The sequence below is a fragment of the Oculina patagonica genome, chromosome 4, assembly GCF_052425735.1.
Source record: "Oculina patagonica isolate OP01 chromosome 4, crgOcupat, whole genome shotgun sequence".
In the NCBI taxonomy this organism is placed as follows: domain Eukaryota; kingdom Metazoa; phylum Cnidaria; class Anthozoa; order Scleractinia; family Oculinidae; genus Oculina; species Oculina patagonica.
Window position 1 is genome coordinate 23,468,274 of NC_135761.1, and position 15,486 is coordinate 23,483,759.

Here is a 15,486-nt window from a genome sequence, read left to right on the forward strand (position 1 = left end):
GTTAGATTTTACAATGGCTTTTAAGACTTAAGCCTGGAATACATGTAAGCTTTGTTTTCTCTTTTTAATATCTTGTTTTTATCATTTCTTTTCGCTGATTTTTATTCTAAATTGTTTTTTATCATTATTATTATTACTGATTAAAATAATCAGAGAACAACAGGGCCCCAAAGGGCAAAGGGCAGGGCTCCAGACCCAAAATATCCAGGCTCCAGGGCTCTTAAAAAAAATCAGGGCTCTGATCTGTAGAAGACATTCTCATTGTTCCACGTTCTGCAGCAAAAGGCTCCAAGCAGCAAAACAATGGGGCTCCATGCCACGGCACTCCTGAGTCTCGGCCAAGTTGGGGACACTTAAAAAAAATTTGAACATGGTCTTTAAATGTTTTCTTAAAACACTGTTGGTCCGGAGGACTCATGAGCACAGAGAGGCTAGGATGATTCCCACATTGTTGTGGCATGTACTGGACTCTCAGCTCTCTGTCATTGGTGGTCACCGGACTGTTTCTATACCAAAGCTGAAAGTAAAAGTTTATCGATTCACAACACTTAAAAACAAGACGGATTGGGGAAACAAACAAACTGTTTACTGCAGCTTTGCATATTTGTAGCTGAATAGTCCAATAGGACAATTAATAGGAGTTGTCATTTTCTTTCTTCTTTCTCTCTTTTTTTTTTTCTTTCACCTTTTTCTTTTAAACAAAAACGCCATTCATTTATGCAATACCCATCTTTTCCAACTTCGGATTCATAATGTTCAATTTTGAAGAAAGAACACGAACGTTAGTAAAGTAATTTTCCTAGTCGTAGTGGACTCTTTCAGTTTGTCCATGTGACCTCGCTCACCTCGTCGCGTCGTCGTCATGGTAAAAACGTGACAGGACAGCAGTCACGCACGTCACGTCACACAGAGGTGTCTCGGATTTCACAATAGTCTTTTTCTGTTGCGGAGATACCAGACTTACTTACGCCACGTTTACGACGTTGTTACAAAACAACTTGTCATATCCAAGCGAATAAAAGTAAAGAGGTGTTTAATTCCCGCGATCCCGAAGATAACGAAGCGAAATGAGTCAAAACGGAACTCAAGGTAAGTAAATACGTTCTTCAGCCGAGCCCCGTCTTGAAAAGATTTCAATAATTTTTACTGCCATATATGTGCTTTAGACACCTGTTTTTATCGCCCGATCTCCGTATTTTAAGATTTATAGTATCTTTAATCTTACTATCTGCTTCTTGGTCAGTTTGCGTACGGAACTCAACCTTTCTTTCCCGTTGAAAAAATCAGAATAGTGCATTTATTGAGTGGTTCGATTTTGAAGTGAATTGAATCGAATTGAAGCGCAATTTCCACCAACTTGAGCCAACTAAGATTCGACTGTCAATTTAGCTATACCAGAAAAACGTTTCATTCAATATTTATGTTTCTTTGTATGCGAAACATTGGCGCTATAAAATACAAAACGGGGCAAAATGGTTCCAAATTTCTCGCTAATTATCAGCATAAACAGAACTCCGCACGCCGTGCATTTGTGTTACGCAACTAATATTTATTTGGCTAGAGAAATAAACTAACAACATAGAGCTTTCCGTTTAAAAATTCATGTTATTTATATTGTAGTTTTAACCGTCAAAGTGTTTATATGTGTCCAAATAGTCAATTTATGTGGAGACCTTTCACAGAATCGTCAAGTTTCGTGTATCAAATTTTACTTTATTCAAAACACCATACAGACTTTGTACCCCATTTATAATTCTTGCATATTTAATGAAGGGTAGATTCGTGAAAGTGAAAAGAAAGCAAATCAAGCGTATATATGACTGTATATTGCTCAATATTTTTAACAACGCCAGATCAGACAGGCAAAAAAATTTTGCGTTTCGAAATGTCACGCGCCTGGCCGTCTGATATATAGCAAGTAACGCAAGCGCATATATAAAGCTATTTCAACAGCGTTTGATATTGGTCACGTTACGTAACTAGTGTCTAAGACATTTTCTGCAAATCCCTAAAAGCTCCTCATTTGACCAGGGACAAGAAAATGTTTTACCAAATGGAAACAAAAACATCAGGGTACTGTCTTGCTTTTTCAGCTGGCGGAAACACAAAATGCGTGGGGGAATGGAAAAGAGCGCTATACCACCGATGTTGGCGCGAAAATTTCCGATTGATAGTCGAAAGATTGTCGATTAAAAACCTTTTCTTTTGGGCAAAGCGAGCGGTGCATTTACAGTTTCTTCACGTTTGTAAGGTAGCTGTGTTTTAATTTTTTGCGTGACTTGCTCAGCTACTTACACCTCGGGGCTAAAATTGTACGAGAAAGACACCACCCGAAGATTTCCGAATCTTCACAATGGCCAAAGCAGGTATGCGGTGCATCCATAATTGATCAGGGTTCATTTCCACCCGCCGCCATATTTTGTATATTATAAGTTAAGCTGAAGTGTACCTTTATAGTTTATAAAACAACTATGGCGTCTTGTCGGCTCTCGAGCTTGTTAAGCAGGCGGTCTTTGATCGTGCCTTTGCATATTCGTTCCTTCTCTCTAGCAAATGGAAAATGTTCAAGCGCCAAAGTCCTCACCGGTGAAACGATGAACCCATTCGTAAAGCAGATCGAATATGCGGTCAGAGGAGCTATTGTTGAGCGAGCCGGGGTTTTGGAGAAAGAACTGTTAAAGGTATGGTCTTATATTGTATTCTTAGGTAACTTTTTAAGGCAAGAACCCATGATCGTAAATGATGATTCTTCGATGCAACTGCATGCATGTTAGGACCTGTGCGCCCAAATCAACCATTTGTAAAACAAGTATGACCAATATAATTAAGCTTATCCGTACAGTACACCAAACTTTGTGGGACATTACATGTACTTCGCAAAGTACGATTTAAATTCTTGTATTGACTCAATATTTACACCAAATTCTGATCTATTATAATCAAATGTAAATAACATTTAAACTTTGTAGAGACTGAAATTGCCTAACGTCAAATTTTATGTAACATTAAATTAATTAGAATGCAATAACTTTAGTCTAGACAAACAGTAGTTATTGTGAAGCATAAGCTTAAATACTGGCACATGCACATGTGAGGCATCAAATTTCGCTGGTCTGTCTGTCCTCACAAACCCAACAAGGCTATAACTCAACCTGCATTTCAAAGTAAAATCGTATTGGACACTGACACTGTTTACCTAACAGTGCCTGTCCCACCCTTTTAGCATGCGAATGGGTACCAGCAAATTAGGAGAGAACCTGTCAAATTATTTTGGTGTGACATGCAATAGGCAACCCTCCCATACAAGTAGTAGCAATACGCCTTGTTGCATTGCTTATATACAGCTATTTTGAGAAAGGTTGTTGGAAAAAAAAAACATCAAAGTGCACGCGACAAGACCCAAAGGTGGTCTGGGTATTCACTGGAATTTGCATATTGGCCTAGAGGAAATTTACAAGTTTGTACTTTTGCACGTGGAGAATTTATTTTTCTTCTCAGGAGGCCTATATCTATAGCTTTACATTTACTGTGGCATGTCTTTGAGTGAGGAAAAATTCTTCTGAACTTCAGAGGATCTAAACGTACTTTGTTTCTACATGTCTGAAAAGAAAGAAAACCTAAAAATTGCGCTTATTTTGTTGTTATATCTCATTAGTATTCAACACGTGCAGTAGCTCAATAGGTCTACCCATGCTACCTTTAGAGATTGGCTTGTGCAGTTTTGTGCTTTTTTCCGACAACGTTTCTCGAAATAGCTGTATACCTTTCCAGGATTCGCCCCAATGAGTATGAACAATGGTTTCAAGTTGTGGCTGGCGTGGACAAGAATACAATAAAGGTATGAAGGATGTGAAGTTTGTCCACCCCAGCCTCAACTTTGAAACCATTACAAGCTCATGAGCAACAAAATGTAATGTGTGAAAGGTATTGATGTGCTGACAGGCTTGGAAAAGAGACTGGTAGGAAAAAGTAGTCAATGAAGCTTACAAGGTGTTGAGTGAGGTAACCTCACTCAACATGACAGTGCGCACTTCTGTATCTTCATGACTATTTTCTTTTAACCTTAGGGTGCACAGAAGCCTTACAAGGAAGTAGTAAAAGCAAACATTGGAGATGCTCATGCCCTTGGAATGAAACCACTTACCTTTCCACGACAGGTACGTCCTTGTTTTTTGGGTGTGGCCTCCCTAGCCAGTTGGAGTCATTACATAGTTCTCTGTATTAAAATGGTCATCAGTATATAAAGTCTGTTTGTAAACATAAGATGTGAGGAATGGCAATAAGTGTTAGCTGAGATTTATTTTTCTGCTGGTCATCTTAGGTTATTGCTATGTGTGTGTGCCCAGAACTTCTAAACAGTCCTGACATCCCATCTGATGCAAAAGCAAAAGCCAGGAGAATACTAAGTGACACTAAGGGCTCGAGTATGGGTAAGTTATCACAAATAAATGACAAAAAATGAATTCAATTAGTAATCAAAACAACTGACTTAAATAAATCTCACATCTTCTCAGTCCTGGTAATGTCAATGGATTACAGTACTTCATGGTGTCGAAGACAGGCTAGATGACAATAAAATAATGAAAATCATTGATCTGCATCCACATTCTTAGATCAAGGGGGAATCTCTCGCTGCTATAACTAGTCCTGTTTTAAGTATTAAAAAGTACAAAGTTAAGATGTAATGCATTTGTTGACACGTTTGGGCAATGAATCATAAATTGCCTTTTCCCAAATGTCTCTTCTAGGTGCATACTCAGATTCTCAAGGTCTGGAAGGTGTTCGGAATAATGTGGCTAAATACATCAGTGAACGTGATGGTGGCTATACTTCAGATCCCAGTCATATATATCTGACAAGTGGTGCAAGTGAAGGAATTAGGGTGAGAGATAATTCTAATTTAATACTGATTATTACCGTACCCAAATTCGCAAGTAGCCAATCAGAAGCGCGATCTACTGTCCTGATATCCTACGATATCAAGTCACTGACCTGATATGCCCCCATATCACGGTGACTTTGAAGTAAAGAAGTGTTACTGTGTGATGAATTGAAAAGACGCTTTACCAATGGAAGAGAACTTCGTAATTTAAATTTAGCGGTGTTAAGCGGTCGTAAAAAGAGAAAAACTTTCCCACCAAAACTAAACTTGAGCGCACTCGCCAATTGCGCGATGTTTGCCGACGAGTACTGAGACATTCAGAGTGAAAAAATTGGAGTCATAATTTCCAAGTTTTTCGCTAAATTTTAATTTTGAAAATGTAGAGAATGAAACTCTAAACAAACGAGTGGAAAAAGGCAGAAGAAGAACTTGGTAAAAGTGTCGAAGACCAAGTCATCACAATTTACAGTACGTACCTTGCAAGCATGGCTTCAACAGAGCGATAAATATAACCGGATTTTTTGCTGAATTTCAGTGCTCGACTCTAACTTTTTTAGATACTAGGCAGTGGGCTAGTAAGTACAAATAATCACTAGCCCACAAGGGCAAGTCACTAGCCCGCCCCCCCTCCTCCCCTCCCCCCTCCCCTCCCCCATAAAATAATTAAATTACAAAAGCCAAGTTTGAATGAGCTAATCTTTTTGTGCTGTGTCCACACAAGTACAGTGTATATGTTTCCTTCGCTGAATCGCAGCAACGGATATGCTTTCTTCCAAATCACACTTCTTTTTCTCTTCATGGTGTGTGTTGTCCTCTGGTGAACAATGTAAATCTGGCTCAGGCCTCAATCAATCAAAACCTTTATTTATACACGATGGGATAAAAAAGCTACATACTAGTTTGTGGGGTCGTCCAAAGGAGTGACTGCACTGTGTCTCGATCTGTACGATACAAATTTTATATAGATCGCAAGCCCTCTAGTTTAAATTACTCAAGCTATGGAATCTAGATTCTCATGAAGGTTTCTAGGAGAAAAACTTTTCAAGTAACAGAGTTGTAGTTATTTTTCCACGAAGCTAACTACAGTAGTCTAGCGGCTAGTAGGAGCATACCATTACTAGCCCAGCATGAAGTTTTTGCGGGCCCAAGAGAGGCCTAATCTTGACAGTGACCAGCGGATTGCGTTTTACGCGTGCGCGCCACGTTAATAGAAAGCGAACCGAAAACGGAAGTTGAAAATTTTGTTCTTCCACTAAGAACGATCGGAATGCGAAAAATGTGTCAATCACGACAGTTTGTCGTAACACCGGAAGAGAAAATCTGTTCTCCAAGAACGATTGTCACATAAGATCTAGGCTTCTGTCACATGGAAGATTGCAAACATTACAATTTGCAGACGTGTTTTACGGGTGTTGCTTTTGCGAAAATTTGCTCTGATTGTATCACGCATAAACCATGGCAAAGCGAATGATTCCAACAACGGTTATTCTCGAGAAATTCGTTATAACACTGACAACATAGCGAGTTTATCGACCGAGGAAAATCACATCTCAATTCACACCGCATGCTCGACTACAGTTCACTAAACTGTCAATCCGACAAAAAACAACTCTGACTGGTTCGCGGCCGGTTACAGTTAGCGGCAATTAAGCGTGATTTATCATTAATCGTGCCACGTTAATAAAAGGCAAGCACAACATAGCGAGTTTACCGACTGAGAAAAATCACATCTCAATTCACACTGCATGCTCGATTACACTTCCCAAAACGATAAAAACATGCATTCCTTGCGTGACGCGTTACTCGGGATAATTGTCTTTTGTCCATTTAATCATTTATTTATTGACACTGCCATCTAAAATTACGCACTCTCGTACCAGTACCTTTTCTAAGTGCGTCAAGGCCCGCACTTTCTAACCTGTGGTTACCACTAGTACTAGTCCTGGGCTAGTGTACTAGCGTTAGTGTCGAGCACTGATTTGGGTACGGTAAATACCTAATCGTACCTTTTTGGTACGCTTCGGCTGCATATCAGGCTCGTTTTGTCTCGCCATAGGTATTTTGGCTCGACTGCGTCTCGCCAAAATACGAACCATGGCTCGACCAAACTCGCCTGATATGCAGCCGAAGCGTACCAAAAAGGTACGATAATATTTAGGTATAAATATTAAGAACTCAAATGAAAACTAATTTAGGAGACAGCATGGCTGAGTGGTTAGAGCACACAATAGATTGCACGCAACAGATCTGATCCATCACCTCACAGCATTAAGTGATGTTGTCATGACATCATCGCTTAAAAATGATTAAATAAAATTAATATATATTAATTACATTTTTGTAAACTGTAGAGAAGCATTGGGGATGTGTTCTACAAATAAGTAACTTTGTCTAAATTAACAACCGAGGACAATGCATACGGTCAGATGAGGTTATTATGACCACAGTTCTATCAATTGTACAAGTTGTAAAGAGAACTATCTGTCCGATGTTGTGATTCCTTTCTTCATACTGGTATTCCCACACAAAGTTTTTTCCATGTAAATGTTAATTGTTACTAGTTTCATTCATTTATTTTGCCATTATCGTTATTTTTCAAGGCTATATTGAAGTTGCTCCAGACAAGTGTCAACACAGGAAATGGTAGAGCTGGCATCATGATCCCAATTCCCCAGTACCCCCTCTACTCAGCGACACTGTCTGAAATGAACTCTCACCAGGTAACTAGCACACCAGGTATAATCATCTGTTAGGGGCCGATCTAGGGGAATGGTGCAGGGGTGCACACCTTCTTCCATCCCCTGAGATTACCTGTGGCTTTTCTAATACCACTGGTATTCTTGTCAGTTACCCTATTCTTTAATGGTGCACCCCTCCTTAGAAAAATCCTGGATCCCCCCTGTCTGTCAATGCCCATACAACTGATCATTTCCATAGTGCAATCACTCCGCTACAGACCAGATGAGCTGTCTGTACTAACGCGGTGCATACATGTAACTGTATTATTATATAAAATACAACTATGTTACTGTACTGTGATACAACCCACTTGCTCACATTTAATGGTTTTAAAATCGCTTTACTAACAGAAAATTCAGTTTTAAGATACATTTTTTTTCGTTTAGCTGGGCGTTTATTTTAGGTAATAAAATTTAGGTACCCTATCTAAGGATCACACCGGGAACACATTGCCAAAAGGAGCAAAAATGATACCCTCTTTAAGGACTGAGAACCTCTAAAACCATACCCTATCGGGCGGCACATACCTATATAGGCCACATATGGGAGTACCCCCGAGATTTTGGCACAGCTAGATGAACCTGTTAAAAGTTAATTTCATCAAGCAGGCATTGCCTGACAGATTAACTTGGATTGTGAATGTTATGAAAAATCATTTAAAATAACAAACAATAACTACGTAAACTACCGAGAGAGGTGAAGACTCAAATTGACTGCAAAAATGGATGTTCCAAAATAAATACCTGTTGACCATGACCTTGAAATAATGTTGTTGTCTCACTTTAGATTAACTATTACCTTGACGAAGCCAATGGATGGAGCCTAGATATTAATGAACTGAAGAGATCTTTGAATGAGGCAAGACCTCACTGTGTTCCACGTGCCTTGTGTGTCATAAATCCTGGAAATCCAACAGGTACAAGCCATGTTTCTGAGTTTGATGAAATTCAAGTTGTCTGCATCTGAATTCTCCAATTTTTTTGCACCGTAGCAGAATTGAAAAACAGTCTATTTACCGTACATGTAATAATAAACAAGAGAAACTTCTTATTAAAAGGTTTTTCAGAACCTAAATCCAGCATCAGTATTTGAATAAAGTATTTGAACTACATGCATTACCTCACTCAAATTATTTACCTGACAGATACATGTATATCATATTTCGTTAAATTGTTGATGTTATAATTTAAACGAATTTGATTATTTTGTGATGTTTTTCATTGTCCTCTTCCAGGTCAAGTTCTGTCTTATGACAATATAAGCGACATCATTAAGTTCTGTAAGGAAGAGAAACTTGTTCTACTTGCAGATGAGGTAGATATGCAGAATGAATGTTGATTTCTTAGTTAGTTGACCGCACTGTGTGTTGTTGTGTTGTGTTCTCCTGCAAGAATATTTACTCTTACATTGCCTCAGACTTTAGAGCTTTCAATAACATTTGAGACAGGTTGCACTGCCTTTGTATGTCACCTGTCAGAAAGCAACATAGGAAGATGAAAATATCTCCCTTTTATAGGGAGCTGCATGAATTTTATCTGGTGATTTGCAAAAGAAAACCCACCAGAGCACTGCCTTTTTGTACCTAGGAGTATAAATGGGAACCTGCAGTTAGGGAAATCTTACAAAATGCTGGGGGTCACCTACTGTACATTGTGGGGGTGGGGACAGGTAGGACTGAACTTCCCATGTCCCATACCATTTACTCCCTGTTCCAACCTTTTCCTAAGTAATTCCCAACTCTTTGTGCTATTTCTACATTACTTATTGCAAAATATTACATAATTACAATTTTTTTTTTAATTTCTTCCAGTTGTCATTGCCCTTTTCCCACCCTCTCTTCTCCCACTTACTCTAGAGTTCCCGCCCCCTGTTTTTGCCCCTGCCCCTCCCCCCCCCACACTGCAATGGTCTAGCATCCATCCAGGGGGAGGGTTGCAATTTATACTCTTAGTTGCTTCAAACTTCAGAAACTAGAATTAAGTGCCATCACAGACGAGCTAGTTTAATATTAAATACAAGTAGTCAGGAGTGCACATATTGATGTTGAAAGGGTTTGTCACTGACTTTTTTCATTGTTTTTAGACGTTTTGGCTAGTTCTTAAAAATATTACTGATGTATGCTTATGAACTAGCCGAAAGGTCTAAAGACAATAAAAATAATCCGCAACAGCAGGGTCCGAAATTAACTTTTTTACATCGGCGCCAGCTGGCGACCGGACCGAAAGTTTTAGTCGCCAGATGGCAATTTCTGGTCGCCAATTTTTTCGATTGACTTTCCTTTTATACTTTAAGATGAAACACTTGTTCTGCTTCTGCTTCTGCTTTGTATACTCAAAAACAGCTTAATTAAACCACAAAACAACGACGATATGAAAGCCAGTTCTACAGACCGTAACCACTCAAAGAAATGCTGTACTTGCCTATAAGTAGAGTCTTAAGAAGTCTTCTTTATCGAATGTTAACTCTCTAACATTTAAACGGAAAATACTTTACAGTCTTACTCAAACATTCCGCTCTTAAATATAAAAAACACCGGGAAAAAACATCATTTCCACCAACTTTCTGACATATTTCGACAGGCAGTTTTTCATTCAACACAGTGACAACAATGTTGCGTTCGTGGAACGTCGTAGCGAAAGCACATTGCTCGGCGCGCCCGTAAAAACGTCATAGGGAAAACCGCTGAGATAAACAACATGGCGGCTCACAATGTTCGAGTCGTGTTGATCGCAGCTGTTGGCTGAGCTGTTGGGGAGTTTATACATTATGTAGGTAGAAATTTACTTCACTGTTATTTCAAGGACATCGCCAAGATAAAAAGTGAGTCAATAAATTGTTAAAAAATGGCTCCGAATTTTATCGTTAATCAATTTCTCTGAATACTCTTACAAAGCATCTTAGTCGCCAGCGGGCGATCAGTTGTGAAATTCTGGTCGCCAGCTCTCAATATTTAGTCGCATTGGCGACCAGGAAGGCGCAATTTCGGACCCTGAACAGACCCTTTCAACATGTAATCAGTCTTCAGACTTCACCCTATCTGTAGATCACATTTGATGGGATAACATTCTCAGGAACACAAATTGAATAGTGTGCATTTCTTTTTTAGGTATACCAGGCAAACATTTATGGAGAGGGAATGAAATTTCACTCTTTCAAAAAGGTCTTACGGGATTTGGGCCCAGATTATGAGGACTTTGAACTCATTTCATTCCATTCAACATCAAAAGGATTTCTAGGAGAGTAAGTATTTTTTTTTTGTTACCTGAATTAACAAGTTCTCAATCCAACCTTCCCTAAACCCAATAGACTTCAACACTGACATGGAAATTTTCTCTATTCGGCATAATTTTTGTCAAGTGTAGCAAGTACTCTCGGCCATGGTAGTAGCAACATGGGGCACACCCAACACCTTTTTTCTGGAAGGACATTTTATTGTTAATCCTAATTTTACATTTAATTGTATATCTAATCCTTCAACTATTTTTTGTGCTCTGTTAGATGTGGCTTTAGAGGTGGGTATATGGAGATTGAAGGAATGGACAGTGAGGTCAGGTTCCAGTTGAAAAAGATGATGTCAGCAAAACTTTGCTCTTGCATCACTGGCCAGGTGAGTTTCCCTCATACTATCACAATATCAGCTTAAGAATTTTCCTTTCAACTTTTCGTTCATTTTCTATAAAGTGTTCTTAGGAGAATTTGGTAAGATGATAGATCCTTGTTTCTCGGACCAGCTCACTTGAATTTGTAAAAAAGAGAAAAAGGTAGTCATACTACTATAAAAATCTGTTATTCTGTTGATGATAATGATGATGATGATGATGATGATGATGATGAGGAAGAGGAGAAGAATAGTTATGGCAAAAGTGAATAACAGCAGTATAACAATTAAGCTCTCATGAAATAACTGTAAAGAGAACTTATATTTTTTTTTTTTTTACATCTTTTTTTGATTGACTGTTTTTAATTTTGATGTTTTTGTGCAGGCAATGATGGACTGCCTAGTGAGCCCACCTCAACCTGGAGATGAGTCATATGACACATTTGTGAAAGTAGGTGTCAGAATACAGAAATTAAACTTAAACTTATTGTTTGCAGACACAATTGCTGCCATAAAAGCATTCTAGATCTGACACTGTAGGGATAATTTGATAATGATCTGTCTCTAATAATACTGTATCATTTCCAGGAGAAAACAGCAGTGCTCCAGTCATTTAAAGACAGAGCTAAACTAGTTGCCGAGACATTCAACTCAATGGAAGGATTTCAGTGTAATGAAGTTATGGGAGCCATGTATGCCTTTCCTAATGTGTCCATCCCCAAAAAAGCACAAGAAGAGGCCAAGGTATGCGGGAGTCTTCACTGAGCTTCAATAACCAAATTATTACATTTTCTTGCATTCTATCCTCATCACTTGTTTTGTGTACCTTTATCGTACCATATTAACCCAAGATTTTTCTGACTGTTTTTCCCCCACTTAATCACTGCTGCCTAAGACCCCTGTCCACATAGTACAACCTACATTTACAGTTTTATAAAAAAAACACTGATGGCCATTTAAGATAAAAATTGTCAGTGCTAATTCACTTTGCTCCTTTAAGAAAGTCCAAAAATATGGGTTACATTTCATTTTCTAGCCTATTACATTTACAGTCTTTATTTATTGTTTCCATGTAACCAGTTTAATCATCTGTAGTCACCTTATGCCAAATCATGCATATTAAGCTTTTAGTCTCTTCTCACCCCTTTTTCTCTTAACATATTTTTTGTATCCTGTTTAGTAATTTGTTTGTGTGGCAAAAAAAAAAAATAATAATTTCCCCGTAAACCCGTGATATACAATTGCTTGCAATTGACAATGTCTTCTTTAACCTGGATACATCAAACACAAGGGCAGAGACCAAGTCTGGTGCACTGACATGGGAACAGACTGATGCCTCCACAGTCAGCCATGTAAAGAACTCAAGGCATTTTTTTTGTAGCCACATTAACAATGTGTTTTCTTGTAGTCCAGAGGTATGCACCCTGACAGTTTTTATGCACTGGAGTTACTTGAGAATACAGGACTGTGTGTTGTACCAGGAAATGGGTTTGGACAGAGAGATGGAACTTTCCACTTCAGGTAAGGGGTCGACAACAGGTGAAGTCATGTCAGAACTTTACAACTTGGAACTCTTGAAACCCTTTGTGTTGGTACAGCTATTTTTAAAACTGTAAAAGAAAGTATGACCATTTCATAAGCTAGATGGACAATTATTGTGTTGTTCCTGAAAATATCCATACTCTTCCAGCTGAAGGTTTTCTGTTTTTAAACTCCATATCCTCTCACTCCTCTGAAAATTCCAGTTTTGGCTTCTCTGAACACCCTCCCCCCCCCCCCCCCCGAATTTCAAATGAATGTTCCTTAACATATGGAATATTTTGGGGAGTTCAAAGAGTCATTGAATAGTGATATCTTTCTTGACAGGTATGGGGTAATATTTCTCTTATTAGTATCTAGGCATGGTTTCATACTTATCACATTGACCCTTGGTTCTCCTTTTTCCTTTCGACTTGCTTGACAGATTTTAAGGGAGAGAATAATGATCTGTATGCTTTATGATCTTTGGTATAATATGATTTGTAGTGATTTATATTTCTTGTTCTATTTATTTTGCAGGCTGACAATTTTACCCCCTATTGAAGCCCTAAAACCTTTGTTTGAACGCTTTAAAGTCTTCCATCAAGATTTTATGAACAAGTACCGTGACCCCAACTCCAATCTTTAACTGAATGTCTACTCTCCTCTACCAATAAAATAATTTGTATACAATTCATGAAATACAAAATGGGACTGTAAAGTACTTGTAATCAGTAGTGTAGAGTAAAACAAAGACTAGCTAAGGGTAAAACTGGCATATGCAGCAATAATAAGAATTCCTTCAAGTTTTGCCAGCAAGGGTGCGTGGAAGAATACTAGCAGTCCACCCTGGATTGTTAAGCAATAAATTGGTGAAAAAGGCAAGAGAGGAAATGGCCTTATGCTGTTTTTGCTTTTTTTAACAATTTGGTATGGACTTAGCACTCATATTCACATACAGAACAACAAGAAAGATTTGATGGCCAATAGTAATTATCACATTTTATACACAAACTCTTATTAATTTTGAATATCACATGTTAAGCCTTCCCAGTACAGAATATCTCTTTTACAACAGTTGTAGCCAAGGCCACACACAAATACTAGATTTGTAACCTTCCGTAAGGGGCAGTTTAAGATTTTCTCAGTCATTCACTTCTTGTTTCCAGTTTGGTGGTAGTAGACTTTGCAGTCCTTAAACTTAAATTTATGGGATTAGGCTGGAGTGTCCAATACAATTATCAAACAAAACTAGACTTTCCAAATTATGTAAAGTGCTTGTGTCAATCTGACTAATATCTTTTCTTTCCGAGAGGGACACAAAGTATATGGGGTGCTGTACAGTGTAAACTCACCATATTTCTTTTAAAGAAAGTTTGATAAAAAAAAAATTGTTTCTGTTAATGACTATTAATAGTAATGTTACCTTAACTTGGTTATGAGGATGTACATTGGAAAACGCCCCAGGCCTGTGAAATCTTTATTAGTAAACAATAAAATGTTCAATTACTTTGTATAATTACTTGTTGTTTCAAAGCAAACTTTAAAGAATTAAATTACCTTCAGGTTGGTTATGAAGAACATCAGATCTGTTGTACAGCTTGTACGCAAAGTAGCCATTTCCGCCTATTGTTTTACACAATTTAGTGTTCGAAGGCTCAGCATGAGATGCTAAATAAATCTCTGCAATTCCACATAATCACTGGAATCAAAAATGTCTTTCAGAATGTCTCATGCAAACAAGGGACAAAAAAATACATTTTCAGGCTAGGAAACAGTGAAGGGTAAATGGCACCATTTCTAGTGCTCAGTGTCCTTGCAAGCCAACAACATGAACATATAAATGTTTGCAATTAGGTGTGCATAGATAAAGAGGTCTTGAATGATACATGATATAATTTTACTATAAAGTGGGCATCCTGGACACCTCTCTTCCCTGATGTAGCTAAAAGCTTTCAAATTCCTATTTTTCATAAATGATCTGCCTCCAAAGAGAGTTGTTACTTACAAGAGTGAAGATTTAATAAAATCAAATTTGTTAAGAATTTGCTTGTTCTTCTTTTAAAATAGCAGGGATTTTTTCAGATCGACAAAGGCCCCTAAAAGGTACCACGACAACTATAGTGGTGGTCATTTTAAATTATAGCACCATTAGCAGTACCAATTCACAAATTATATCCCTAGAGGTACAGTAACACCCGCATATAAAACCTATATTTTTTGGTTGGTTTTTTTTTTTTTTTTTTTTTTTTTTTATATATGATGAGCACCCCTGTCATTTACCTTTGCCATTGACGAGGCAAGATCTTGATAGTGGGTTCTGGGAGCAGGCCCTCCAGAAAATTTTGAAACTTGGAAGCTCTGAATCGCTTTCAGAGACATTTTTCATTCAGTATTTCCCCTCATCTTGTTCACTAGGATTATTTCCTAACAAAACATATTTTGTTTTTAATTCTGTGTAAATATTTAGACGAGGCAACTGTCTCATCTTGCCTCTTGCTAGTTACGGCCCTGGGAGAAGGGTTGTATATTCCTTCAACTACATACTGTAGCAGTGCCTGGATGACTGATCACAAAATGTTCCAAATCAACCTGTCGCTAAGGGTGATGTCTCCACTTTGAAACAGCTATATTGATAAACAAAAACTTACGTTCGCCATAAAATGTAAATTTTGTCATGCATCGCATTATTTTCTGTTTTGCATTGGTGGTAAGGGCGCTGGTAAAATTATGCTGTGACAGAGTTTTC

The 15,486-nt window shown here is 38.1% G+C and overlaps 1 protein-coding gene across 3 annotated transcripts; it reads left to right on the plus strand.

Annotated features, from left to right (window-relative positions):
- Window positions 1-897: 897 nt before the first annotated feature.
- LOC144651720 (alanine aminotransferase 2-like) lies at window positions 898-14,782 on the plus strand. 3 transcript variants are annotated; one of them, XM_078511684.1, is made up of 14 exons: window positions 898-1,089; window positions 2,551-2,681; window positions 4,068-4,157; window positions 4,322-4,430; window positions 4,749-4,882; window positions 7,483-7,602; window positions 8,408-8,537; window positions 8,856-8,935; window positions 10,728-10,861; window positions 11,120-11,228; window positions 11,605-11,670; window positions 11,808-11,963; window positions 12,628-12,740; window positions 13,278-14,782. In XM_078511684.1, exons 1-14 carry the CDS (start codon window positions 1,068-1,070, stop codon window positions 13,384-13,386), a joined length of 1,503 nt encoding a protein of 500 aa, XP_078367810.1. In that variant the 5' UTR covers window positions 898-1,067; the 3' UTR covers window positions 13,387-14,782. The 3 variants fall into 3 exon arrangements, with proteins under 3 accessions (XP_078367810.1, XP_078367811.1, XP_078367809.1); XM_078511685.1 differs by lacking the exon at window positions 898-1,089 and adding an exon at window positions 1,777-2,366; XM_078511683.1 differs by lacking the exon at window positions 898-1,089 and having other exon boundaries at window positions 2,395-2,681.
- Window positions 14,783-15,486: the final 704 nt, after the last annotated feature.

Coding starts and splice junctions, on each gene's coding strand:
- LOC144651720 (XM_078511683.1), top strand. CDS start 2,472: ATGGCGTCTTGTCGGCTCTCGAGCTTGTTAAGCAGGCGGTCTTTGATC. Junction 8,538..8,855: donor AAATCCTGGAAATCCAACAG/GTACAAGCCATG, acceptor GTCCTCTTCCAG/GTCAAGTTCTGTCTTATGAC. Junction 12,741..13,277: donor GATGGAACTTTCCACTTCAG/GTAAGGGGTCGA, acceptor TTTATTTTGCAG/GCTGACAATTTTACCCCCTA.